Source organism: Corythoichthys intestinalis, chromosome 8, assembly GCF_030265065.1.
Source record: "Corythoichthys intestinalis isolate RoL2023-P3 chromosome 8, ASM3026506v1, whole genome shotgun sequence".
NCBI classification, from domain to species: domain Eukaryota; kingdom Metazoa; phylum Chordata; class Actinopteri; order Syngnathiformes; family Syngnathidae; genus Corythoichthys; species Corythoichthys intestinalis.
Window position 1 is genome coordinate 43546833 of NC_080402.1, and position 27075 is coordinate 43573907.

A 27075-nucleotide genomic window follows, 5' to 3' on the forward strand; every position below is an offset into this window, starting at 1 on the left:
ACACTTTTGATGTTTTGATACTCTGTCAAATCCTGTCAATATAATGTTTACTTCCTTTGATGATTTCCTGATTAAGATCATCAAACATTTTTGTGAATGTTAAAAAATATACCAATATAAAATCCAAGTCAAGCAGTGTGATGAGAAGCAAGTTCAGTCTTATAATCCCTGGTCTGTTTGCTCCTTCTGGCTTGCTGCGCCGGCAGCTGAAACACCTGCAAGTGTGCGTGCTTGTGTGCATGTATGTGAACACTGAGGCTGTAGTTGTTTTCATGCCAGCCATCCGGATGAGCTCTTTGCTTAACCAACTTTTTCCCCCTTTTCAATCACTTTTCGTCTGCAAGTCTGTGTGGGTGTATGTGTGTAAAACTGCACACCAGGTGCCAGCTGCCTCATCGTCACTAGTGACAGGATGCACACAGCACAGTTTGCAAACACCAACACGCAGTGAAGGAGAGCGGTTCTGCTGGTGCCAATAAGCTGTGACGGCTCATACTTGTCATAAAGAAGCCTCTGACAAACATTCCTTTCATGACATGCGTAGATCCATTCGAAGTGAGGAAATTCAGTTAGAACCATAAACATGGGGGGGGGGGGGGGTCATCTAGGGGTATACTGATGTGCAGATGATGATACTTACTTGGTGCAGTCATTGAAGAGCTCCTTACAAGGACTTTGTTCAAGTCTTTCCCGGCACCCAGCGACCACATCTTGGGGTACACCAGGCAAATGGGCTGCTGACTTGAATGGGGTAACAGAAAGAAAATGTGCTGTGACAATGACCATTAAAAAAAAATAAATAAATAACAGAGTCCAGGTATACGTACAGTATATACCTGTCACTCATGACTGTAATGAGTACGAGCATGTATTACCCCATTATTGAAGTAAGTGTCTAAAACATTCAATCCGCAGTCCCTCCGCTTCTCATCAGGAGCTAGCTGATACATGGCCTGTCAGAGGAACACAATTATGATTACTCACATTGCAAGAATGTATGCCAGGAGTTGGGAACGTATGGCTCGCGAGCCATTTTTTAACTCTCCGCCAACTCCCGATTGTACCCGACATTTTAAGGAACCAGCTGGTCATTGATAGATAATGCCTGATTACATTCCGTTAGTTGAGAGTGGTGCAGAATCAACCTGTGTATTCCTATTTTGCAATAAGAGTTTCTAGGGGTATCAGCAAACCTCATTTGATGCTTTTTTTATGTCACATTAAACTAATTTAATGCCCATGCCCAACTTCAGATAGTTTCACTCACACAAATTGTAAGCAGAGCTAACCGATATCCCAAAGTTGTTCAACTCCAAAAATCTGATACCAATATCAAACCAATACTGATATTTGCGTCGTGGACTTGACATTTTTTGACTAATTGTATTGTGCTGTTGCCCCACTGGATATTTTAATAATGATAAATGTAACAACTTTAAGGTTTTCCAATAAGCATTCTGTGAAAAATAAGAGGACAACCTCAACTGAAGTTATGAAAAAAGGGCCTATATTGCACCACTATATTTGTTGTTGAAATCAAAATAGTGCAAACAAGTTTTTTGGATCAAGTGCAAGTGCCCATAAGGCACGGCCATATCACCTATGGCTCACACAGTGCTTCGGTTTCAAAATAACAACTAAGTTAAACAGCTTCAGAACAGTGAAAGAGGTATGTAATAAGTTTATTATTAATTATTTTTCAATCATTTCTTGCTCATTTAATTTTTGCACTAAAACCGCAGATGGTCTGCTCACATAACAAATCCCAAGCATCTTAGTTTGGAGACATCTAACGGTCAATAAGCATAACTGCTGTGTCAAGCTGTGACCAGCCCTTGTACAAATGCAGAACATTCACTTTGAAGGCAACATGCATATTGGCCCAAAACCAAAGATAATGGAAAAACCGATGTCATTATTATTCGATTTTATTTTAAAATGGGTTTATCGGCCGATATTATGGGGGGTAATGAACTTATGTTCTCTTATTCTGGCTACCCGATTTAATTAGAAAATCAAATAATGTAAAGTTTTTTTAAACTGTCAACATAATTTTTAATGCCTTGAATATTTTTAATGCTTTTCAAGGCCTGAATTTTTATAAAATCCATTTAATGACTTTTAATGCTTTTTAATGACCCGTACAGAGTTTCCTTGGTACTTCCGCTTTACTTCCACACTTCTGCTCGCGAATGCCGTTTTACACTTCCTTTAACCAAAACAACAGTGAAGCTGGAGTGACATCACTGATCAAAATCCCTCAAAAAAGACAATTTGGAAATACAGTGTCCATCTGTCATCATCACTACATGGGAGGACAACATGTTCATAAAGGCAGATGTGGAACGAAGCCCGTGCCACAACAAAGATCGGGTGTTTATGTTGCCGCAGTGTTATAGAAGGTATGTTCTTCCTATCCTGCATTTTCATGTGTCCAATGCTCCAAAAATACTAAAGCTAAAATCTTGCCCATGAAACGACTTGTTGTCTTTGATAATGTTATTGAAATGATGATTGTAATTATGATGATGTTTAATATTATTTACAAATACTGTACTGCTGTGGCTGCAACACATGCTATCTGCTGCTAGCCTGTTGCTAATTGATACATGTAGGATGGCACAATTATGTTTAATTTGACAACAACTCTGTGTTTTATGTCACAGCTGAGACATCATTAGCTTTACTAAATCAAGTTATACAACGATAAAGAAATGGAAAACACTCATCTACTACAAGTCATACATGGGCTTCTTACACTAAATGCATAAATGCAAGTGTTACAAGGTTTTGTTTGTGTGTTTACAGGTGGAAAAACACAGGCAAGGGAACACAACTTGATGCGCCTCACAACAACACTTACTGTACGTTGATGAGCGTACTATATCTAGACTAAGTGCATTCTACTTTGATGATAGAAGACTCTGTTTATGCTCCACCTTCGTTAATATTTTTTCTAATAATTTTATAAATTGTGATTTATTGACCTGTTTTGCACATGCACCAATCGTTTTAAATAAAACAAGGAATGGAATCATGTTGTCCAAAGGTTTTATTGCGATCAATTTCTGCTATAGAAAAGAATGACATACTATTTGTGTTTATATGTACATGTGTGATGAGCTCATAATAATCTAAACAGATGAACAATACTTTGTAGTATTTCTTTGTAACAACAAAATCTATGTCACCCCTTCTGCACTCAGCAACTTTAATATTATTTGTAATTTTTCCTCATTTTGGTCACTCAAGTGGCCGGCGTATGAATCAACACCTCATGTTAACACAGGCTGCACAGATTGTTAGAATTTTGTCCACAAATAATCAACGAAGTGATAAGAACAAACGCATAACACAGAAAGTCCTGGAGCTTCATCTACGTCAAGCTGAATCTATTTTGGGAGATTCCGTGGGTTTCTCAGGCTTCATTTTGCAGTTTTAACTTTGTCGACACACTGCTTACTTCAACTGCATTTCATGTTGTCCTGTCTAAACCGGAAGTCCGTAGCAGAAAATGTCAAAAGATTGCGCCGCCCATGTGTCGCTCAGGAAACTTGTCTATAAACCCAGAATTTTTTCCTTTAGGTGTTTTGTAAAGTGAAATATTTTTCTTGGCTCAATAAGAGGTTAGGAAACAATCATTAAGATTACATTGTGAGGCTGGCTTCTCTACATTAGCAGCTAGCGAGCTACACTAAGATGGAAATTCTGGTGATCAAGGCTGATGAAGTGTTTCATTAAGCAGATTTATATCCTTTTTTACTAACCCTGTGTATTCTAAAAACTATTCTTCAAAGTGTTTCCTTTTGAAGACTGTTTAGTGCTTCTTTCTAGCCATTAGTTTTGGACTAATTGTTCAGGAAAGTGATTGTCCAAAAAAGCAATACAAGTACAGAACTTTTGGCTACAAGGCCATTTTAAAGCCATCGGATCATTCCAGCAACCGTAGATCACGATAAATTTCAAATCGACTTGACGACCAGTTGTTACACACCTACTTTTCATAACTGTGGCAAGATAGCAAGATTATCTCGTAAATTATGCACAGTCAATTAGCATTGAAGGGTGATGCAACAAATGCACAGCAGTCGCTTAAAGCAAGCAGAACCATTTCCATTGACTGTATATGTAGCGTTTGAAAACAAGCTCAGCTAAACAGCTGCAGAATCTACATCATGCCAATGACATGACACCTTACTCATGTTAAACATGTAAATGACTGCACCCAAAGGAGGTATCCAAATTTGTGTGTGCTAACTGTAAAAAACATACTAGTGTGTGTGTTTTTTTAAATAAGCATAAGTTTTCGTTTGGTGCATACCTCCAGGGGCTGAGACACAGTCTTGGACCTGTGTTCGCCTGTTCCCAGGGCGTAACGTGGGTTTGACCTCATGGATGAGTGCATGGAGGAAGAGGAGGGGTCTGCTCTCTGACAGCCTGGCTATGTCACTAATCACCTCCTTCGTTGACCCCTCCAGTCCCAACCAAGACCAAATTTATTGCCAAGATGAGAACAGGAAAGAACAGGGCCCCCACTTTTCACACTATTTATCCCACAGAAGGGAGCACCGAGATGTGGAAGCCAACAGACGGACGAGGATAGATACAAAGGATTGTATGATAAGAGGAAAGTTCTCTTACCACAGCGTCCATAAATTCGATGCAGCGCTTCAGCTCTGGCCTGGTGTCACAGTACTGACGAAATAGAAGCCGGCCGATGGGCTGCTTCTCACATAGACTGGTATAGTCCCTTTCTGAGAGAAAGACACAAGTATGCACAGGGATAATTAATGACCCATGCATTTTTGTAACATAACACTACAGACTCGGAGCTGGAATAATACGACAAAAGTAAAAGAAGAGTCATTGTCATGCTGTGGTCAAAGCGTTAAACAAAATTTGGTTCAAGATCTTTTTTGTTTGTTTGTTCGTTGTCTGATGGTTGCTCTTTTCCTCTCTTTGTATGGTTTACAGATCTACGAAAAAAAAAAAAAACATCTGCTGTCTCACATCATCTTTAAAATAATTAAGAAATCATCCCAATTTCGATACAAATTCATACGACAGAGGAAAGTGTACTTAGAATACCCCTCACAAAAGAAATGACAGTTATTAACTTATTACAGAAACAAAACAAAAAATTGAGACTGAATCATAAATACGGGGAAATCATGTGTACATTTAGATTTTTCTTTATAGAGGACAAATGGAAATTTCATTTCCCCCCAAGATTCAGTTTTATGTTATGCATCTAAAAATGGAGCACCAAATGGGACATAATGAAATATATACAGTGCCTTGCAAAAGTATTCGGCCCCCTTGAATCTTGCAACCCTGTCGCCACATTTCAGGCTTCAAACATAAAGATATGAAATTTAATCTTTTTGTCAAGAATCAACAACAAGTGGGACACAATCGTGAAGTGGAACAACATTTTTTGGATAATTTAAACTTTTTTAACAAATAAAAAACTGAAAAGTGGGGCGTGCATTATTATTCGGCCCCTTTACTTTCAGTGCAGCAAACTCACTCCAGAAGTTCAGTGAGGATCTCTGAATGATCCAATGTTGTCCTAAATGACCGATGATGATAAATAGAATCCTCCTGTGTGTAATCAAGTCTCTGTATAAATGCACCTGCTCTGTGATAGTCTCAGGGTTCTGTTTAAAGTGCAGAGAGCATTATGAAAACCAAGGAACACACCAGGCAGGTCCGAGATACTGTTGTGGAGAAGTTTAAAGCCAGATTTGGATACAAAAAAGATTTCCCAAGCTTTAAACATCTCAAGGTGCACTGTGCAAGCCATCATATTGAAATGGAAGGAGCATCAGACCACTGCAAATCTACCAAGACCCGGCCGTCCTTCCAAACTTTCTTCTCAAACAAGGAGAAAACTGATCAGAGATGCAGCCAAGAGGCCCATGATCACTCTGGATGAACTGCAGAGATCTACAGCTGAGGTGGGAGAGTCTGTCCATAGGACAACAATCAGTCGTACACTGCACAAATCTGGCCTTTATGGAAGAGTGGCAAGAAGAAAGCCATTTCTCAAAGATATCCATAAAAAGTCTCGTTTAAAGTTTGCCACAAGCCACCTGGGAGACACACCAAACATGTGGAAGAAGGTGCTCTGGTCAGATGAAACCAAAATTGAACATTTTGGCCACAATGCAAAACGATATGTTTGGCGTAAAAGCAACACAGCTCATCACCCTGAACACACCATCCCCACTGTCAAACATGGTGGTGGCAGCATCATGGTTTGGGCCGGCTTTTCTTCAGCAGGGACAGGGAAGATGGTTAAAATTGACGGGAAGATGGATGCAGCCAAATACAGGAACATTCTGGAAGAAAACCTGTTGGTATCTGCACAAGACCTGAGACTGGGACGGAGATTTATCTTCCAACAGGACAATGATCCAAAACATAAAGCCAAATCTACAATTGAATGGTTAAAAATGGGAATTAAAAAAATGAAAGTGTCACTTAACGTCATTAGTTCATTAAAATAGTTGTTCATTTAATTTAAAAACATAATTCCATTAGTTACTTATTTATTTCATGGACATGTTGCAGGACTTAATGAATTTATTTTATCTGTCAAACTCATCCATCAAAGTCAGTGGGTGGGGCTACATTAATCCAAGTCTAATCAAATGCAGTCTCACAAAACATGGCAGTTACGGAATTTACTGGGGAGTTGGTTAGTGATATTTTAGACCTGCCTGATGACGTGGAAGCGGGACCTGCGGATCAAGAACATGTAGGGGGCAAAGCAAAGGAGTTTATTGAAGTTTAGGGCTGTCCCAAACGACTATTTTTGTCCCGAATAGTGAGCAGACTATTTTTACGATTAGTCGAGTGATCTTATATATATATATATTTTTTTTTACCAATTTAGCAATGACGTTGTTGTTGACGCCTATTAATTCACAAAAACATTTTGGAAAACTTAAATTCTTTATTAAAGTACAAATAATCACGTAAATAACAATAATAAATCACAAATAAACAATGAGGTCAAATGCTGATAGCACTATCTAGTGCAAAAGAATGGCACGTAAACAGATTCAGAACACTGACTTCGCCTTTGCAACATGATTCAAAACAATGCTTAAAAAAATATCTAGCATTACTATTATAGTATACAATTACATATAATAGTATTATAAAGTTATTACAGTTGTTATTATAAAGCTATTCTTAGTGTAGCATCTGAATTCTGAAGTATGTGGAATTAACTCCGAGAAATTGTTATTTATATGACAAAGATGACGTGCGAGACCACGACGTTAACGTCAGCACTCGTACACGTCACATTGGGTGTGCGCAGCAGTGCTACTAAACATTAAAAACAGCAAATATGGCGGAATGTCGGCTTTAATTTACTGTTTTAATAATATTTTCAAATTAAATATGTAGAATCTTTCAATGTTTGTGCCTTTTTGAACAAAAGAAAAAGGCCATTGCTTCGAGTGGGCGGGCACATTTCTTTTCGGGCTGAGGGAGCTTGGTGGGGTCAAAGTGCATCATTCTCTGTCGCCCTGTAAATCTGCACTGACCTCTAGGGCCTGGCATGAATACTACATCGTTTTCATGCGGAATTGCGACATTGTTCAAATGGAGACGCAAATGCAAATTTGAAATTTTTCGTATTTTCGGAGAGTCACCATGAAAACGGCCCCTTAGTTGGGGCTTGAAGGGCCAATAAGCAACTGGGTCCCAGACTCTACATCTGGAACAGCGGTGAGTCTGGAGTTCCATGCTATGCAAGCTAGGCATTTAAGAGACTGGGTCACAACAGTGTACCCTCCTTTGTTTCGTTGAAATAAGTCAATGTTTTGGCCACTCTGGTGCGCTTTTTTGGCTTTGTGCCGCTTTACACGCTTTTATACCTAGCGTCTGACATTCTCAACTTTCCACGCATATATTTTTTTAACCCTTCATTAACCATTGATGGGATGTTGTGCTCATCAACGCATTTATGTCATCGATGACGTCAACTATCTCGGCTATTTGGGACAGCTCTATTGAAGTAATTGCCGTTATTTTGGCTCTTCGTTGAAGCAATTCATGAATATATGATCAAAACTCGCTGTAAAGGCCGAGTTACGCTTCCGCGACATACCTGCGGCGTCAAGGAAGACCCAATTTACGACCCTGCGTTGTAGCCTGACGCGGTCCTATTGAATTTTCAAACCCTAGCGTCACGTCAACACATATGACATGACAGAAATGGACTGTGATTGGTTCGCTCAGACTGTTGTTTCCGGTTCAGCTCGAAATCACCGCCATTGTACAAGCAAAAATGGACAAAGCCGACGGGAGTATCATCGAAGAGCATGTCTCGTCAAGACATCATTAAGATTGCCAAATGGAAAGGTCAGCGATTGAATTAAAAAAAAAATGGAAGAAACACCGAGACATGTGTGTTTGGGTTTGAGTGGCCACACGAAGCGGTGACCCAGTGGGCCAAAAACTGCCAGCTTTTTATCACTATGTCGTATTTTTGGTTGATGCACTTCATCATTTATTGTGTACATCTGTTTGCTGAGTCTGTGACTTATTTACGTGTCACACTTCAAGTATATGAAGAATAAAGCACAGGTTTGGTGTCAAAAGAGTTGTTTTGATGTTTCATTTTCAACAATAGACAGTTCACACACGATACATCATCACTAACAGTGCCTCGGTGCTTTTATGATAACATTAACATCAATGCTTCCAACGCAGTTTGGGAAGTTCCATAGACGCCAGAAATCTGCTATGGCTTCCAACTGGCTGGTTGTAGAACACGGCAAACAAATTGGGCTGGAGGGCTTTGCAAACCTCGGACAAAACGCTGGACGCAGTACTCGACGCCAGTTTGAAGCGAGCCGCCACAGCTAGTTGGTTTTCACCCGAGGCTAAAACTCTCTATGCGGCATCAAAAGTTGGACCGACCGCCTCGAAACAGTCTTCTGCGTCGCCTGTGCCTCAACATTTGTATGATTAACATTTATTCAATGTTGATGAGCTGAAGATCCACATTCAAGCGTTCCATCTTGCATTGTTTATTTTTTCTCCGTTAAACTAGACAAGAGGATGTCAGCAAGCATGCCCCAAAACTGTACAAACATAACGCCACACCCCTCTAGTGGCTTGGCCGGAGAACCATCGAATGTCGAATGACGCCGTAGTCGCTGCGCCGTCACCGCAACGCGGGAGCATAACTCAGGCTTAACTCATCCTCCACTTATTGACCCGAGTAAAAGAAGTGCCACCTAGTGTGTCAGAATATGTTTACTGGCTCTGCAACGATTGTTTATCTAAAATTGACCTGTCTTGGCTTGATGTGCAGGGTAATCAATCAGGTGTCATCCACTGACTTTGATGGGTGAATCTGACAGATAAATTCATGAAGTGCTGCAACACATGTCCATGAAATAATTAAATAGTGAAATAATTACATGTTGTTGTTGTTTTTTTTTCAACATTAAATGGACTACTATTTAAATGAATTAAACATTTAATGACACTTTTATTTATAAAATTACCGTATTAATTAATCAATGACACACTTAAGTATTTATTTAAAGATTCATATATTTCATTCTGTTCCATTTGATCAGCCATAAAAATGAAGCAATCATTCATTAATGAATGAATAATAATTAATTAATCATTAACTATTCTAGGTTGAATGACCCACCTGCTACTGAGCAGGTTTACGCCAAAGCGTAATAGACTCTGGTAGCATCTAAATTGGCGACCTAAAATAACTTCATTGAGGTCGAACAAAGAAAAAGGCACAAGATGTGAGGAGAGTGAGGGTCACAAATGGCGAGGTGACACAATGGCATATAATGCAATCTAGGATTCCTAGAAGTGACCCGCTTGTCAAGGCTAAGGCCAAATGTCTGACATTATGAAGACTCAACATAGACACTGCTATCAGTGTCTATACTGTATGTTTCCATCCACTGCGACAACATGAGGAAAAGTGTGCGTGCTTTTGTGTGTGCATGTAGGGGTGTGCGAGTGTGTGTATTCCTACTTGGTCGGTGTGTTTAAGTACGCAAAAGGGATTATTTTGATCCTGCGCTGTGTGTGATAGGGAAATTACGCAATAGCTTCTATGTAACAGTGACGTATGTAACCCCTAACAGCTGCTGACACAGAGACACACACGGAGTATATTTTTTTTTTCACACTTGAAGAGGCATATATAAACAAAAATGTGCTCTTTTTTAAAATAACCACATTTACATCTGACTGGTCTTCCCTGATTTTCCTTGGAATTTGTTTTACTCTGTACTTGGTGACATGTAGTATTCTTTACTGTTGTAAAAGGCCGTTTTTTTCAGTTAATAATTTCTTGGCATGATTTTCCTGTTGCTCTGAAGACTGACGGAGGCAGAGAAACCTGCATAGTGTAAAGAGAAGGCAGATAGAAAGCAGTGAGGGTGCGAAAGTGGGGGAGGGGAGTGGTTGTTCAAGCTGCAAAAGCAAAGAAATCCATGATGCACTTGGTGCGTTTACATGCACGCATTTTGGTCAAACCCTGAGCATTTTGTAAATTTTATTACTTGTTGTAAGGATGCATCTTTTCCGTGGATTCGTAATGCATTGCTAATTAAGAGGTTGGTCTCAGTTTGTCAGCACCGAGTACAAACCGAAGTCGATCGATAGCTTCCTTGTTATTAGAGGGTTGAAACGAACAACAGCCGAAGTGGATATTTTGCTCAGTGGATAGTTTACCGTGTTAACATTACATTGCATATTTTTGTATGGCTATTCAAGACATTCTACACATTGTGCAGTCATGTCTTGATTCTCTCTTTTATGTACTATTTCTTGAAAACAAAGCTCGTGTTCCAACTATAAAAAAGGGAACTTGCGTGACTCGGACTTGAGTGCAAAAATTTGTGATCGGGACATATCCAATTCGGAATGTAAAGTTGAGATAAGATAATATCAGAAACAGACATTAAGAAGTGCATGTGACATTAACAACAACAGTGGGGAATGGGAAGTGAGTATGAAAAGAGACACTTGTGATGACTGACAACAAGGTGGAATGTCTGCTTTAAAACAAAAACAGAGCTCACTCTAAAGGTAAAAAATGTTTGACATGGTGATCCAACACTGTTGTTGGTGGTAATGTAAGCGCAGAGTCATACGAAAACTCAGCCATGCCGTCGTGTCAATAGACATGTGTATGTGTTATGCACACAGACACAAGGAAAGTGTTTTGAAATCCATCCCCTAGACTAGAGAACCCAATTTGGGTTCCCAAAATGTGAATGAAACATTAATTATGTATAAAACAAACAAATAAACAAACAAAACTTTGAAGTTCAACTAATATGTATTTGCGTGTGAATAACTTTCCAACTAAACTTTAACTAAAGCTAAACCTCAGTGTTATAGGTAAGTTGTAGTTAAGGTTTTAATTTGGCTGGTGACCAGACAGAAAAAAAGATGTAGAAATGCCTGAGCAGACAATTCCTTGAGTCACACACACTCATACACAAATAGTTTCCTGTGCCCCGCCTGCGGGTGGTGACGCCAATGAGGAAGGAAGTCCAATCTGAGCTTCCTCCCACAGTCCGACCCAACCCTTGACACCAAATGGCACATTATCATTCTGTTTTACAAGTAAAAGGGGCATCACACCCTATTTCTTACCAATAATGCGACGCAGCTCCTCACACTGGCTGATATGTGGTAGTTTTAGCATCTCCTTCCATTTCTTACTGCGACCGTTCCTCTTCCCTCCTCCACCTAAGAGTCAGAGACAACCGAGACACTATTAGATATCAGGTCTTTACTCACGTATTTGTGAGCATGTTTGCTATCTTAGCGTGAACATGCAGCGGCTCAGGTTTGAGTGGTTCAGCATATAACAAGTTCAAGGGTGTAGGTTTGATCTCAACAATGGTAGGGACGATATAACATGCATGTACACTTTTTGCTGGGGATGGGAGAGAGCAAACAGATCGTGTGAACGGGGGTCACAGCTATATTCCTTACGAATATGAACCTAATTAATTGATACTAGGCTATATGATAATACAAAATAAAGCTGTATTGACTTATACTAACTTTCATGTGTATTGGTTCAGGTGACACACCGTTCGATTCAAACCGTTGTTTTCAAAAACTACTAAAGAAATATTTTAAAACTTCCAGAATAAATGTCTGGATTTTATTAACAAATTTATATTACAATATTTGAACATAGTAACTTAGATGATAAGAACATACACAATAAATACAAATATTTATAATCTTATGATCTCTTAACAATCCAGGAATGAAAAATTTTTTTTAAAAATGTCTTAAGACTAAGCATTTCTGTCTAAATAAATTCACTATAACTGGGAAAAAAAAAAATTCTGGGTATATCAAAAATAAATAAAAATGTAGCCTTCCTTCAGGTAAAACACTACTGCTTTTGTCCAGAAGCACAGCTAAACTCAACAAAAATGAACATTTTTTACCTTGACTATTATTAATGTATGATCATAGGAATGATTATCTGAAAAGAATGTTTGCATAGGCTGCAAATAAAAATATTTTAAAATAAAAAAAATTAAAAAATAAATACATACATTTTAAATAAATGCAAGTCATCAGCCAACAAAAAGTGCATTTGAGAGGAAAAAAATGGACCGGGACATTCAGCAAGTGAAAAGGGGTAAAAGGAGTAAAGTCTGAACATCATGAAAATAATTCACTTAAAAATGGTAGGGTCAATTCTATACTTGCAACAAATGGGAAGACAATCTAAATACCCTATATAACTGAAGTCATTATACAACACAAATAAGATTGCCTAATAGTTGGTGGGGACAATTTGAGCAACCTGAAACTTGCTAATATTATGTCCCTACTGTCCCTATGCAAACTTACGCCCCTGGTAGGGGATGCGGCACACAGTTGTTTTACAGTCAATGTTCCAACAACTTTTTACACTTCTCTGTCAAAATAAGGCAGTTCATAAGTGACAAGTGCCATTTGATCTTTGGATAAGCTCTGTCTGCCTCTACAACGCAAGGTCACTATGGCATTTGATTTAGGTTCATTTGGTGTGTGAATTGTTCAGCAATATGTGTGTTCCGAGTGAATGGTTAAGGGGCTACCTTAACAAGCTCTGCACATCACATGCATTTTGTTACAAATACAGTACTGGTCAAAAGGATTGGCGCCCCTGCAATTCTGTCAGATAATGCTCATTTCTCCCAGAAAATGATTGCAATTACCAATGCTTTGGTAGTAATATCTTAAATTCTTTCACTTGCAATTAAAAAACACAAAAGAGAATGAAAAAAAAAAAAATCATTATCATTTTACACAAAACACCAACAATAGGCCGAACAAACGTATTGGCACCCTCAGCCTGATACTTGGTAGCACAACCAAGTTGACAAGACAGCTCCTACAGACATTGCGCCACGGTTTCCTGTAGGGAGCCAGGCCAGGCAGTGCGTCGTGGCAGCTTTCACTGTGAGAAACATTCTAACGCCAGATTTTGATGGAAAGAGGACGAAAGTTTTAGTGCATACAAGCAGGCAGAAGTGTCTCATAAGTGATTTGGTCGAGGATTCAAGATAGTTATGATATAAAATAGCACCATGCATGCACTTTGAATCGTAGTGGAAAAAAATTTAAAAGAACGGAAACAATTAGCATAACTTTAGCTTGAAATATTTCCGTAAAATGAATGATAACTGCCCTGTTTTTTGCTTTCAACCAAGAATCTAGACCAGGGGTGTCCAAACTTTTTGCTAAGGGGGCCAGATTTGGTGTGGTAAAAATGTGGGGGGCCGACCTTGGCTGACGTCCTTTACGTAAAACAATTTATTTAAGCACATTTTAGCAAGCCATTCTGTGTGTCACATTTGCTTTATTTTTTGTTTTTAATTAATAATTTCAACAATTTCGCAACTAGCCTTTGTGGGGCTCTCTTTCGACTCTCGGGCTCTTGCGAAATACTGCTGCTGAGAAATTAAACTAGCTTCAAGTTGCTTCAATTTCTCGCTGCGTATCTTCCCTGTAATCTTGTCGTACATGTCAGCGTGTCTTGTTTGGTAATATCGCCTCATATTAAACTCTTTAAAAACAGCGACTGTCTCTTTGCAAATGAAGCAGACACAGTTCTTGCGTATTTTAGTGAAGAAATAGTCCAATTTCCACCTATCCTTGAAGCGCCGGCCGTTGCAGTCAACTTTTTTTTTGTTGTTGATTGTCGTCATTTTACAAAATTGGGAGTAAAGGGTCACATGTGGTAATGTTGCTTATAGTGCTGCTGCCTTTTAGTGGGTAAATGAGGAGCAGCATTTAGCGTTAACCTAGTTCTTAGTTTTTAGTTAAGCTACTTCATATGCTTGTAGCCGTACTGCTGGCCAAGTCTGTGTGCGGGCCAGACGTTATTGATTTTATGACAGAAGCTGGGGGCCGGATGAAATTTGACCACGGGCCGCATTTGGCCCCCGGGCCGGACTTTGGACATGTCTGATCTAGACGTTTTACATTCATATCTATAGAAATTCCGGGATTTACGCGTTTATTTACAAAAATCATCAACTTAAAAAGCTTTGTTTTGTGATAGGCGCCATTTTGGATTTCAAATAATCAGGTAATTTTCGGCCAACTGCCTGTTTTTTTTTTGTTAAATAAACTAGTAATTTAGACATTTCTGCATCCATACAAACTTTTGGGGGCTTTTATGTGTTTTATTTTATGTAACATTCATCTAAAAACAACGAGGGCCAGATAGCCGGCAAGAAGTGATGAGGCAAAAGTGACATCGGAATTCAACCAAAATAAGTTGTGATTGTATGCAGAAAAATGCAAAATTTGGTTTTGTTGAGCAAAATTAAGATGATTCTGTAATTTGGTTTTGTTGAGTAAAATTAAGATGATTCTGCATGCATTACTCAAATATTGTAAGTTTCTGATGTGAAAATTGAGTCATTTATTAGCTGTTGAAAACTTATGTCAAAATTGCACTAAATAAAAAATTTCAGTCGCTATTTAAGGAAAAAATATATATGTTAATCATTGCAATCGATCTTGAAAATTGCCTTTTGTGCATCTAGCGTAATCGTTATCGTTATATAAAAATAATTCATTGGGACTTTATTAGGGAACAACTTCGAATTTTTTGATGCCGCTGCTCAAGGATACATGCCTAAGGGAGGAGCCTGTTTTGGTTTTGAAAATATTTGAAGTTTTAAAAAATAGGCCCCCTATGGGGCGGCCCCCGCCCCATTTCCCGTCAACTGATAGTGAAGTCTATGTCTGCCTTAACAAAAAATGTCAGCCTGTTGCTCAGACCAATGAAAGACTGTGAATATACTTAAATTGTTTTATAATATGCCAAAATTGAAGTTGTCTCAGGGCATTTTACAAATGAAAAAAGGACCGCTCCTCACGTACTAAGCGACTGAATCTGAGCTGAACCCCACATGAGAAAGCAGTAGATGACAGAGACAAGAATAATCTCCTTCTTGGGAAAAAAAACCTTAAGCAGACCCAAGACTCAATGTGCAGAAGCCTCAACTGGTTGGATGAGAGATTAGAAAATGAAAAGAGTCATTTTGTCTTGCTCCAAAGCAAGTATTAGAATGCTAATTTTTATTTCCTTAAGAACTTAAATCAAAAGTGCATTTAAAACAGCAACTAGAAAGGTTGATTGCTGACACAGAGCGAAATTACCGTAATTTTTGAATTACCAATTATTCCACAAGATTCTAAACTGCACCCACCAAATTTCATAACAAAAACATATTTGTTAATAAATACAATAATGCACTGGACTTTAAGGCACAGGTGTGTATGTTGTATTATAGAATAGTTACACAAAAAGACATTAGCCCGTAAAAATACATGAATTGGTCGCACTGCTGGAGTATAAATTGAAGGGTTCCATGTGGGGGGGTGGGGGGTAATTTTAGCGGCTTAGTCTAAAAATTAAGTTACTTTTTAAAACATTTTAGTCCAAAGGCTAATTGCTTAGGTAGTTTTGGGTGGTCTTAGCTCAAATTCCTTGACGTTAGTGGTGTGAGAAATATTTTTGGTTTTTTACAATAAGGATAAAAATAAGCAGTTCTTCAATTTCGAAGTCAGGTGGAAAGAACAGAATAAAAGCTTAGTGAATGTGGTAATTAAGTGTCTCTGTATGCCTGTCTGAGTGTGTTGCGCCTGCCTGTCAGAGCTCATTGGGCAACCCCACCCTATTTAATGTCACTCTGACGTCAAAGCCATGTGTGCGAGCCCTTAATGCATAACGGATGGCGCAAGTATTTATTTAACTTTGGTTCTCCCTTCCGACAGAACGGGGGCGCTCCATAAACACCAACATCAGTGCAGTTGGCATCCGACAACTCTGAGATCATCGCATAAGATCTCAGGACAGGTCTGAGTGTGAGGAGCATTGTCACCCAACTCAAGTTTAAAAAGGCATAGAGCAGCTAGCTCAGCAGCCCATACTTCAAAAGAAAAAGAGTTTGAAATTTTAGCGGCAACATTTAAATGTCCTCCACCGCCACTCACCTCTTTTAGTTACTGGAAACGTATGGAGGTTTGGCATATTTCCGGCAACATCTTATTGTCCGCTTTCCAAGAGGAGCATTAGCCATGAAGATGAACAGAGAAATGAATGGATGATCCAACTTTATACATTTTCTGTTTTTTTTTTATTTTTTTTTTATTTTTAAACAACTGCTGTCCTTTCATTCTTTATTGACAAACATCGCTGTGATGCTTCTTGCAAAGACACAACCTTGCATAAGGGCAAAATACTCCATGAGCCTCGATCACTGTTCTGCCATCTCTTGCCACAGCACTACATTTATCATGATCCTAAAATATTCATAACCTAACAAATATGAAATTTGGAGCATAAACTACGATTTCATGTCAGACCAAATATAGAGATTTTAAGAATCAACTGTATAGCAAACAATATATAGTAATGCAGTCATACAAAGGTGGAGTTTATGATTATATTGAACAATACTAGAAAATGCAAAAGCAGAAATTGTGATGGTAGCTTTTTGTGATGGTTGGTTGGTGTATCGGATGGTCGGTGTATCATTTTATTCATTTATTTTATTCATATATCTCATGTCATTTTTGGGGTGTCAAACGAAACAGCCGGCGTCGCATGAGAATTCCGGTCGTTATGAACGGTGTCATTGGATCAAACGGTTTTGGCTGGGCGGCGTGTGGAAGAAATGCCATTGAAAAACCAAAAAGGAATATGATAAATGGTAGCTTCTTCATTACATGGAAAGCCATCATCAATCAATTATATAAATGCATAATGGCTAAAACGGCCAAATGTTTGGGGATCATAGCTGTACTTTTGGTCAGCATTGAAACCCCGGTGAAAGTGTTTTAATGTTGACATAAAATTGACCCACAGCTTAAATGTGGTGACAAAAAAAATTGATATACAGCTTAAATATAAAGTGACAATAAATTGATCCACAGCTTCAATATACAGATGTTCTAATACATATTTCTATTAATACCTTTTAATTAGGGCTGTCAAACGATTAAAATGTTTAATCGTAATTAATCGCAATTCAAAGCATCTCTAAAATATGCCATATTTTTCTGTAAATTATTGTTGGAATAGAAAGATAAGACACAAGACGGATATATACATTCAACATACTGTACATAAGTACTAGAGATGTCCCGATCTGATATTTGGATCGGATCGGACGCCGATATGGGCAAAAAAATGCGGATCGGTATCGGATCGGCCGACACGGAAAAATTCTGATTCAGACTTCTGATCCAGTTTTTTTTTTAAGTCCGGTCCGGGTATTCCAGCGCACCGAGTTACTCCAGTTTTTGCTTCGGTTTCCCTAAAATCCGGTCAGCATTTTACGGCACACCTTCAACACACTACATTACAGTCTCCCAATTTACCGAGAGACTTTATCGGTAAAAATGTCAGCTGTGTGAGATCATTTCACCTTAAAGGACGACAAAGACGAAGAGGCAGAGTGCAACATATGCCACAATAAAGTCAAACGTGGTGGTAAAGCTGTAAGAAGTTTTAATACAACCAACCTAATCAAGCATTTAGCAAAATACCACCACAAACAATATGAGGAGTATGTTAAGAAAACCGAAGACAAAAAGAAAGGTCCTAGGCAACTAACACTGGCAGAGACTTTTGCTATGCGTGACAAACTGGCACTCGACAGTCCCAAAGAGTCATTGCCGAAGAATTCATTCTGGATGACGAGCCATTATCTCTCATGAGTAAAGACGCACCATCCAACACTTAAAACCACGATACAACACACTCAGCCGTCATTACATCCTTGAGCGATTCGGCCATGGAAGCTTCAAGAATGATTCACAAACATCCAAATTCCGATACGTCAAGTAAAGCGGAACTAATACACAGCGCGGTCTTCGGGACGCGCGGTCAGTTTCTCATTGCGTCCCGAGAGTATGATGAAAGCATGCTTGTCATAGACCCGGGTAATACCAATGCTCAACTCACGGCTTTAGCTCAACTCATGCAGCTGGATAAAAAATACAAGATTACCTGACTGCTGCTGACAGCAGTTACAAACTACTTCAACATCGTTTTATTGTAGATAATAGATATCATATGTATATAGAACTAGATGCAAAATGACAGACTCGACGGCGGTAGCAACATTGAAGTATGGACAACTAGATGCGTTAGTAAACAGCCGCCATCTTAAAGCAGGAGACTTCCCTGGGCTGTTGTGAACTTTCCTAGCGACCCTAATTAACTTTTTATCTAAAATACTCCTAAATCGGCAAAATCTTGACTTGAATCTATCTTCAAAACAGTTTAAAACTTTCACATGTCGAAAGTAGACAGAAGGAAAATTATGGAATAATGGGAGCAATTTTAACAACTTTAACAGTTGATTCCCAAAATTAAATGAATTGAATGTAGTTTAAAGCTCCTAATACAGAATGGGAACTTATTTTATTTACTGTTTTAAAATGTTAACTTGATACTGTCTGAAATAGTTGTTTATTTAAACCTGAGAGGCTTTTTATACAATTATTGTAACTAATGCACGAAACATTAAAAGCATCTAATAGCTTGGGGGTTTTGTGGGATTTTCCACTGAGGTTATTTGTGGGTTTTGCTTTTTTAAGACAAATTACAATATTATTTGCATGTTTTACTGACTGACTATGCCATTTCTGTTCGTTATTTATAATGTTTTGTGTTTGTCACTGAATAAACAGGTCAGTTTCTTGTTACAAACCGTTCTGTGTTATTCAAACTCACCTTATTCAGCTGGCTAGTTGTTATCAAGAGTACTAAAACCCTTTTCAACATGAGTCTGACAACTAAGTAAGGAGGCTAAATAACTTTAAACTTTAACACATGCTCAGATAGGCCAGTATCGGTATCGGCCAAAATCGGTATCGGATCGGAAGTCCAAAACAATATCGGTATCGGATCGGAAGTGCAAAAACCTGGATCGGGACATCCCTAATAAGTACTGTATTTGTTTATTATAACAATAAGTCAACAATATGGCATTAACATTATCAACATTCTGTTAAAGTGCCTGTAACAAGAAAAAGCATGTTTATTTCATAATACACGCGGTATTTTATGCTCCTGAATGAAATGGACTGCTTGGATGTGTGTGGAAGCGATCACTATATTTATTTAGTTCTTTTAATCCCGCGCCATGAAAATGAGTGACTTCCGGCAAAGAGAAAGAGGGCGCTGTGACGTGTACGGAGGAAGGAGTCCTCTTCACTATACAGCCGTACTGTTGTATGAGGACTAAGGAGTCGTCTGATTTTGCGGATTTATACGTTTATTTTTCGCATCATGCCAGCCAAACGGCTGCAGAAAAATCTTGCTGTAGGAGGGAGAGGCGTGTGCGCCTTTTTGGGGTTTCAAAAGGTTCCCATTCACCGGTGGATATTGGCCAAAACAAGCCCTACTACTGTGGGACCATAGGACTTACGAGGACGTGAGTAAACATCGTGTTTTCTATGTCAAATACTGGGATCATTAAATATGTAGGTGGCTTGCATTTTGTGACATGCTCCTTGTCCCCTCGGCCGACGACCGGCTGCTTGTCGCACATTCCCCCGCCGGGAGAGCAATTCTAGTATACTCGGCCCTCTTCATTCACGTGCACGGTGTTCTGTCAAATTTTCCGACCGATCAGAAATTGCAACTTTGAGTTAAAAATAGCCGCGAATACAGCGATTACAAAGTCAACAGTACAAACTTTGTTTAAATAAAGGACTACTTACGTTTGATCATGGATTGGCATGTCATTGTCATTGATTGGCAGCGGTCATTGTCCAGCTGCTTCCCCGGCGAGCTCTCCTGTCCGTAGTAGCTAGGAACTAGCTGTAAATTGCTCTCCGCCGGGCGGTTTGCAGATCGGCGAAGACAATCGACAACCCAGTCCGGGCTAGTTATGTGTGATTTTCCGCTTCGAAGACTTCGAAACATCACTCGGTTCGGGTTAGCATGTGGGCTAGCTGTCATGCCTCTTGGTTTGTTTATATTACTGGGAAGCCGGGGAAGGGAAATGACATAAGCCCGATTTAGGTGGCATAAAATATCGTTTGAGAGGTGCGGCAGTAAAGGTGAAGTCGACAGTTTTGACCATTATGGAGTAATTTTGCCATGTCGTCTTGAATAAATGCATTTTTATTATTTCATATTCCATTCAGCACAAGACTGTTATTTGTCATGACCATGCCATTTATTTAGCGATTGCGAGAAAATACTTGGATAAAAAAAAAAAAATCCTTTAAAAATATTGGCGTAGAGACACTGAAACAATGGCATTTTGCGGCTCTCTTCGTCACGCTTTCCTCGTTCTGAATAATTCCCCCTCAAGGGGCTGACTGCTCCTTCTCAAGCCATTTATTTAGCTATTGGGAAAATACTTGGATAAAAAGAATATCCTGTAAAAATATTGGAGTAAAGAAACTGAAACAATGACATTTTGCGGCTCTCTTCGTCGCGTTTTCCTCGTTGTGGATAATTCCCCCTCAATGGGCTGCATACTAAATCAGATGAAATCATGACTCCGCTGACATCATCCACCTGTTGGGGACGCTAGAGCCCTATAATGGTAGGCGCGGCTAACCGGCAGATTAAAAGACTAATTTCTCGTCATCTGCGCTTTGCTAAATTGTTGTATATAGTCGAATCGTCTCAAAATATGATTCTAATTAACATAATAATCCTATTTAAGACTTTTTCTCGTGTCGTACACACTTTAAAGCGATCCATGGATAGAAAGACTTGTAGTTCTTAAAAAATAAATGTTAGTACAAGTTATAGAAATTTTATATTAAAACCCCTCTTAAGGTTTTCGTTTTAATAAAGTTTGTAAAATTTTCAATTAAAACATGAACCAGTAGCTAGCCATTGTTGATGTCAATAATAATTATGGTGCTAAAACCCATAAAATCAGTCGCACCCAAGCGCCAGCAGAAGGCGGCAAAACACCAAAAAAACACAAGTAACAAGTGGAAATGACACTTTGCTGTCATTTTAATCTGTTTGAGCGGGGCATGTGCGTTAAATGCGTCAAATATTTTAACGTGATTAATTTTAAAAAATTAATTAACGCCCGTTAACGCGATAATTTTGACAGCCCTACTTTTAATCAAAGCACTGTTCACAGAGACATAAGAGAAAGAAAGAATATTTTAAAAACATTAACAACAAAGCAGACCAAAATACCATATCCTCCCCAAAAAATATATTAGAATAAGACACCCGCAAAATTGCCTAAATTAAATGTGGACATAATACTACAGTAAATACCAAAGAGCTACAGTATCTCAACAGCTTTTGAGCAGCACTACTGGCAAAGTTGTCAAAGTCACAGCATAATATAGCACCACTTTCTTCACAGCTCGACTTTATTTTGCACTTCCATGTGGTAGAAGCCACTCATCCATCTGATGAACACATGTCACACGTTGATGCTCAGCCACAAGTCCAGAGAATCCAGACTGAGCACGGCTGCGTGCAGCCAGTATTTACATCTTCACACAATATGTTTGGGTGCAGATGAGCTACACACTTGTCACTTTTACAATACAGATATTGCGTGATGTTCCTTAACAAATTGCATAATGGTGGACAAGAATGCATCCAACTAAAGAATCCCTCCGTTCATTTACTTCACCTTATCCAGAGTTAGGTGGTTGGGGCCAGAGGAGAAAAAGAAATAGGCCAGAGATAAAGTTTCTCCAACATGTCATGTAAGCAAAAGGCATATTAACCAGTTTCTACACTGCAAAAACACACCTCCTTAAAACTAGTTAAATTCCCTTGTTTTTAGTGTAAATCTACTAGAAATAAGCGAAATGATCTGCCAGTGCTTCAAGTAAATTTTACTCAGATTTTTTGAAATAAGAAAAATGGCTAGCTGAAAATAAGCTTAACACTCTTTTAAAGCAATAAATTAGTATATTAAATCTTAAAAAAAAAAAAAAGCTTGTTTGTCATAAATGTTCTTAATTCAAGAATACATATTGTTCAAAACATTATTTGAAAGCAGATGTTTCCTGATTTTTTTATGTAAATTCGAGAAGCCCAGAAAATTCCTCTGGAAATAGGTAAAGAGGCTGAACGGAAAAATATGGGGAGTGTGGTACCTCGACATTCGATCCTTTCAATATCCGACGTAAAATTTGACTCGTCATTTGTCTCGACATATGACAACAAGCTTGAAATGTATGACCATTCATGACAGCATATAAAATTCATTGTTTTCCCGCAAGACGGACGCACGGTGGAGTTTCTTGTGAGAGAGATAGACATGGGTCTCAAGAAGGTTAGTGCAGGTGGTGAAAAAAAAGGAAAAAACGCGACGCTTTCCATTGAAATTAAGAAGAAAATTATGAAAATATGAGTGTGGTGTGCAAAGTCAGTGAACTGGCTCGACAATCCAGCTGGAATATGTCTACGATCTCGAGAACGACTCGACTCTCATTATTACAGTGGCACCTCTACATACGAAGTTAATTCGATCCAGGACCTTGTTTGTAAGTCGAAATGGTCGTATGTCGAGCAGGATTTTCCCATAGGAGCACATTATAATTTCATTAATTCCTTCCACAGCCCAAAAACCTACACTAAATCCTTAATAAATACTGCTGGTACTTTTACAAATGGAAATTACATATAGCTAAACACATTAATTATAAATACAAATCGGAATAATAACATAATAATAATAATAATAATTCCTGTAATAATGTAACGAATCGGGTTCTAATGTGGCAGACGTTTCTGTCCCTGAACGCACCACGTGACTGACGTGACAAGAGGGAGGAGCGGTGCGGTTGAGTTTACTTTCGCTTTCAATGTTTTCCTAAGTACATAGTCAATTGCGGCGTACAGCAGGCGTTTTGTGTTGGGTAAGTTCTGAAATAAATGATAAAAACCTGACAAAGCTGGCGATTTATTTGGCGATGTAACCACAATAATAATTGCCAACTTAACTTATGAAGACTGGCGAACAGTGGTCAGAGGGGGACTGTGGAGTTGTATTGTTTAGCCAGTTCACAGATGTGCACCCTACGCTCATATTTCTCTATAATTTGCATCTTCATTTAGAAGGTAAGCGTCAAATTTTTCCTTGTTTCACCACCTGTACCAACCATTTTAAAACCTGGGTTGATTTCTCTCACAAGAAATTCAGCCATGCGTCCGTCTGCGGTGCTGTCATGTAGTCGTATTTCGAGCATGTCGTCGGATGTAGAAACAAATCGCAAGTCAAATTTTACGTCGGATGTCGAAAAGATCGTGTGTCGAAGTGATCGTATGTCGAGGTACCACTGTATCATTATTATTATTATTTTAACAGCAATAATGATGTCACCAGCGTCTCCAGGTTTTTAATAATTTATTTCAGAACTTGTGCAACACAACACGGCTAGTGTTCGTTGTAACCGACGGCACCAACAACAGAACATGAAAAGAGTAAGTAAAAACTCTGCCGCACCTCTCTCACTCTCTCATCAGTCACACGGTGCTTTCAGGAGCAGCAGGCAAAACACAACCGCCACATTACAGCCCAGTTCGTTACATTGTTATTATTATTATTATGAACTGTATCTATTAGTGCTGCAACGATTAATCGATCAACTCGATTATTCGATTAGAAAAAAATATTCGAATTAAATTTTGTTGCTTCGAATATTCGTTTAATTAAAGTATGGTTTATTTTGAAAGTGTTTGCATTTGTTTTTTTGAGTAGGATGGATACACTGCCCTCTGGTCTGCCTCTTTTCACATGGCTGAATCCAACTGCTCCCTGTTAAGACCAACGTTTTTGTTTGAGCTCATGTTTTTTAATGCATTCATAATTTAGTTTATAGGCATATTTAGCTGTTTTTTGTGGGAATACAGTATGTGTCTGAACCATTTGTCAAGAGCATTGTAAAAAAAGCATTTTATAGCATTTAAGCTAGCGCAATTTTGTTATGTAAGCCAATTTTTCTTTTGTTGTACATAGATCCTTATTTATTTTTTATACCGTTTGTGGCTCAGCTCAGGTATTTTAATTTTTCATGTTCCTTATCCGATTACTCGATTATTCGAACTAGCTAGTTCATTGATTAATCAACTACTAAAATAATCGATAGCTGCAGCCCTAGTATCTATAATTTATTTGTTTTGCTATGTGTGATTGCTATTTGCAACTGAACCTGCAGTTGTCATGTATTAATGTTTCAGCTATTAATGTTTCATCATACTGCATATATTAATGTTGCAGCTATCAATGTTTCAGCATATTGCATCACCCTCATGCATCACAAGGCTTTCGTCACATGTACTGTGTACCCTTTATTATGTCACAAAGAACAACTGAGAACACTATATAACCCTCGAACAGACAACATTCAGTGTCAGGTTGTCAGCGATTCAGCATATGTTTGCATGCCAACTAGCCATTACTTCTTGGCCTGATTGTTTCCTTTGCCTGTCAAAATCAATGAAATCCTGTGTCTGCGATACGCAACTGGTTCCTCCGTCTCGTACATGACAGTACGACCTGACCAGAATGGAACCAGAGTATCAACCCTCTGCCCTGGACAGTCTTCACCAAACGGAAGAGGTCTCCCGGATGTCTGGTGACATCGCATCGTTAATCCAGATCGGCAACAAACACACGCAACAGCAAGAACAACTGACTCAGGTGATCCAAACTCTCACCAAAATGGCAACTCCATCGTTACCACAATCCAGTGATCTGGTTCCAGAAGCCCCGGTTCCGGTGAACCCAGCCTTGGCTATTGACGCTCCCGAGCCAAAGATTGGAAACCCCAAACACTTCAACGGCGATCCAACTCAGGTATGAGCCTTCCTGACAAGTTGCAAAGTCCAATTTTCCCTGCAACCCCGGACCTTTTCAAACGAAGGGGCAAAAGTTGGATACGTCATCACCCACTTGACTGGTCGGGCTCGGCTTTGGGGAACAGCGGAATTTGAGAGGAAAACACCAGCTTTTAATAACTTCAATGCCTTTGCTGATGAAATGATCAAAGTGTTCGACCCGGGCTTTTCTAACTCCGAGACATCCCGCGCCCTTATGACCATCCGTCAAGGCAATCAGTCAGTGTCAGAGTATTCGACTGAATTCAGAATGGTAAATGGTGTTACACTTATATAGCGCTTTTCCACTTTTCAAGGCGCTCAAAGCGCTTTACACTATCTCACCACCTACTGGTGACGCAGCACCAGGAGCAACGTGGGGTTCAGTATCTTGCTCAAGGACACTTAGGCGTGTTCATCAGGGCGGAGAATTGAACCCACAACCTCTGGGTTTGGGGGACAACTACTCTACCACTGACCCACGCCACCCCACTGGTGAGGCGCAGCGACTGGAACACGGAAGCAGTGATAGACGCATTTTATCACAGCCTGGCGGACTACATCAATGATGAGCTCGTCTCCTATGATCTACCCAGCACCCTTGATGAAGCCATTGCCCTTGTAACCCGCATTGACCGTTGGATTCAGACCCGACGGCGAGAGAGGGGACGTCGGAACGCACCCTCTGCCTCTCAGCCTTTTCCAGTTGTTACTCCCACTCATTTAAACCAGCCTGTGCCCATGGAGATCGGCCGTGCTGCCCTAACTCCTGAAGAGCGCCAGTGACGTTTCAACTTTTGTAATGAAGAATTAAAACTGGTTCAATATGCTCCTTTTTTCCTGAATGCATTACTTAGATATATGAGATAGGAACGTGATATCGGCAGATATTCATATCAAGTGACTTTGACTCAGGTGGAGAAAAATGTGATCGGGACATCCCTAACTAAATATTAGTAGACATCCGATCCCATGCCTTGTCGCCACTGCACCACACCCCGCAGCAGCACAAAGATGACGACTTCAGTACTCCCCAAAAACGTGACTTAAATGGTAGGAAATGAGACAGGGTCACACATAGTTTACAGCCATTGTAATGTGAGCAAGCTCACGCATGCAGTCACAATGGAGCCTGGCCGTGATAAATGAATGGGCTGTTGCTTTTCCAGTTGCTCTCACTTGCAGCATGTGATTGGCTGGAGTAGCCCCAGATAAGGAAAACATTAGCTGTGAGTATCTCTGTTGGCTATTGAAAGTAAAGGCCCAGTGTTTGCCTAAAGTAATCTGTCTGTATATTCACAGTGGAAGACAGCTTGTGAGGGAAGAGACAGAATGTGTGAGTACAGAAAACAGCGCTACTGCTAATCCATTCCTTACCTCTCACGTTTTGCTTTGTTTTGACTCCTTTCAGCTTCAAGTTCCCCTCCCCATATGAACACCTTTTCACTCGTGTATGCCTTCAGCAATTGTTTGTAGCCAGTATTTTCCACCACTTCATGACCCTGGCTAAGGTCTTACGCCAAATCCAGAAAAGTGAGCAGCATCTACAGGTAGGGATGAGTGATGATTTTACTAAGATCAAGATGACAATCACATTCAAATTATGAGGGCCACTCTCATATCCCTTAATTACGACCTAGACTAAAAATCAATGAACTGAAGTTTGCGAGTTGCTTGTCAAATCCCACAAA

General features: G+C 39.3%; 2 protein-coding genes across 5 annotated transcripts in view; one reads left to right on the forward strand and one right to left on the reverse strand.

Annotated features, from left to right (window-relative positions):
• Positions 1–27075, reverse strand: part of grk4 (G protein-coupled receptor kinase 4) — an 88214-nt gene that overhangs the window by 38126 nt on the left and 23013 nt on the right. For all 4 annotated transcript variants that reach the window (XR_009064075.1, XR_009064074.1, XM_057842749.1 and 1 more), the window contains exons 2-5: positions 11671–11766; positions 4642–4754; positions 876–953; positions 641–741 (exon numbers count right to left, since the gene is read on the reverse strand). Coding sequence is in view for 2 of the 4 variants with exons in the window: in XM_057842749.1 (XP_057698732.1) it covers positions 641–741; positions 876–953; positions 4642–4754; positions 11671–11766 (388 nt within the window). In the remaining 2 variants the exon portion in view is untranslated. The remainder of the gene's footprint in view (positions 1–640; positions 742–875; positions 954–4641; positions 4755–11670; positions 11767–27075) is intronic.
• LOC130920013 (target of Myb1 membrane trafficking protein-like) overlaps positions 24910–27075 on the forward strand; it is a 64186-nt gene continuing 62020 nt past the window's right edge. Inside the window, exons 1-3 of the mRNA XM_057842754.1 lie at positions 24910–26613; positions 26687–26720; positions 26796–26934. The gene's annotated coding sequence lies outside the window, so the exon portion shown is untranslated. The remainder of the gene's footprint in view (positions 26614–26686; positions 26721–26795; positions 26935–27075) is intronic.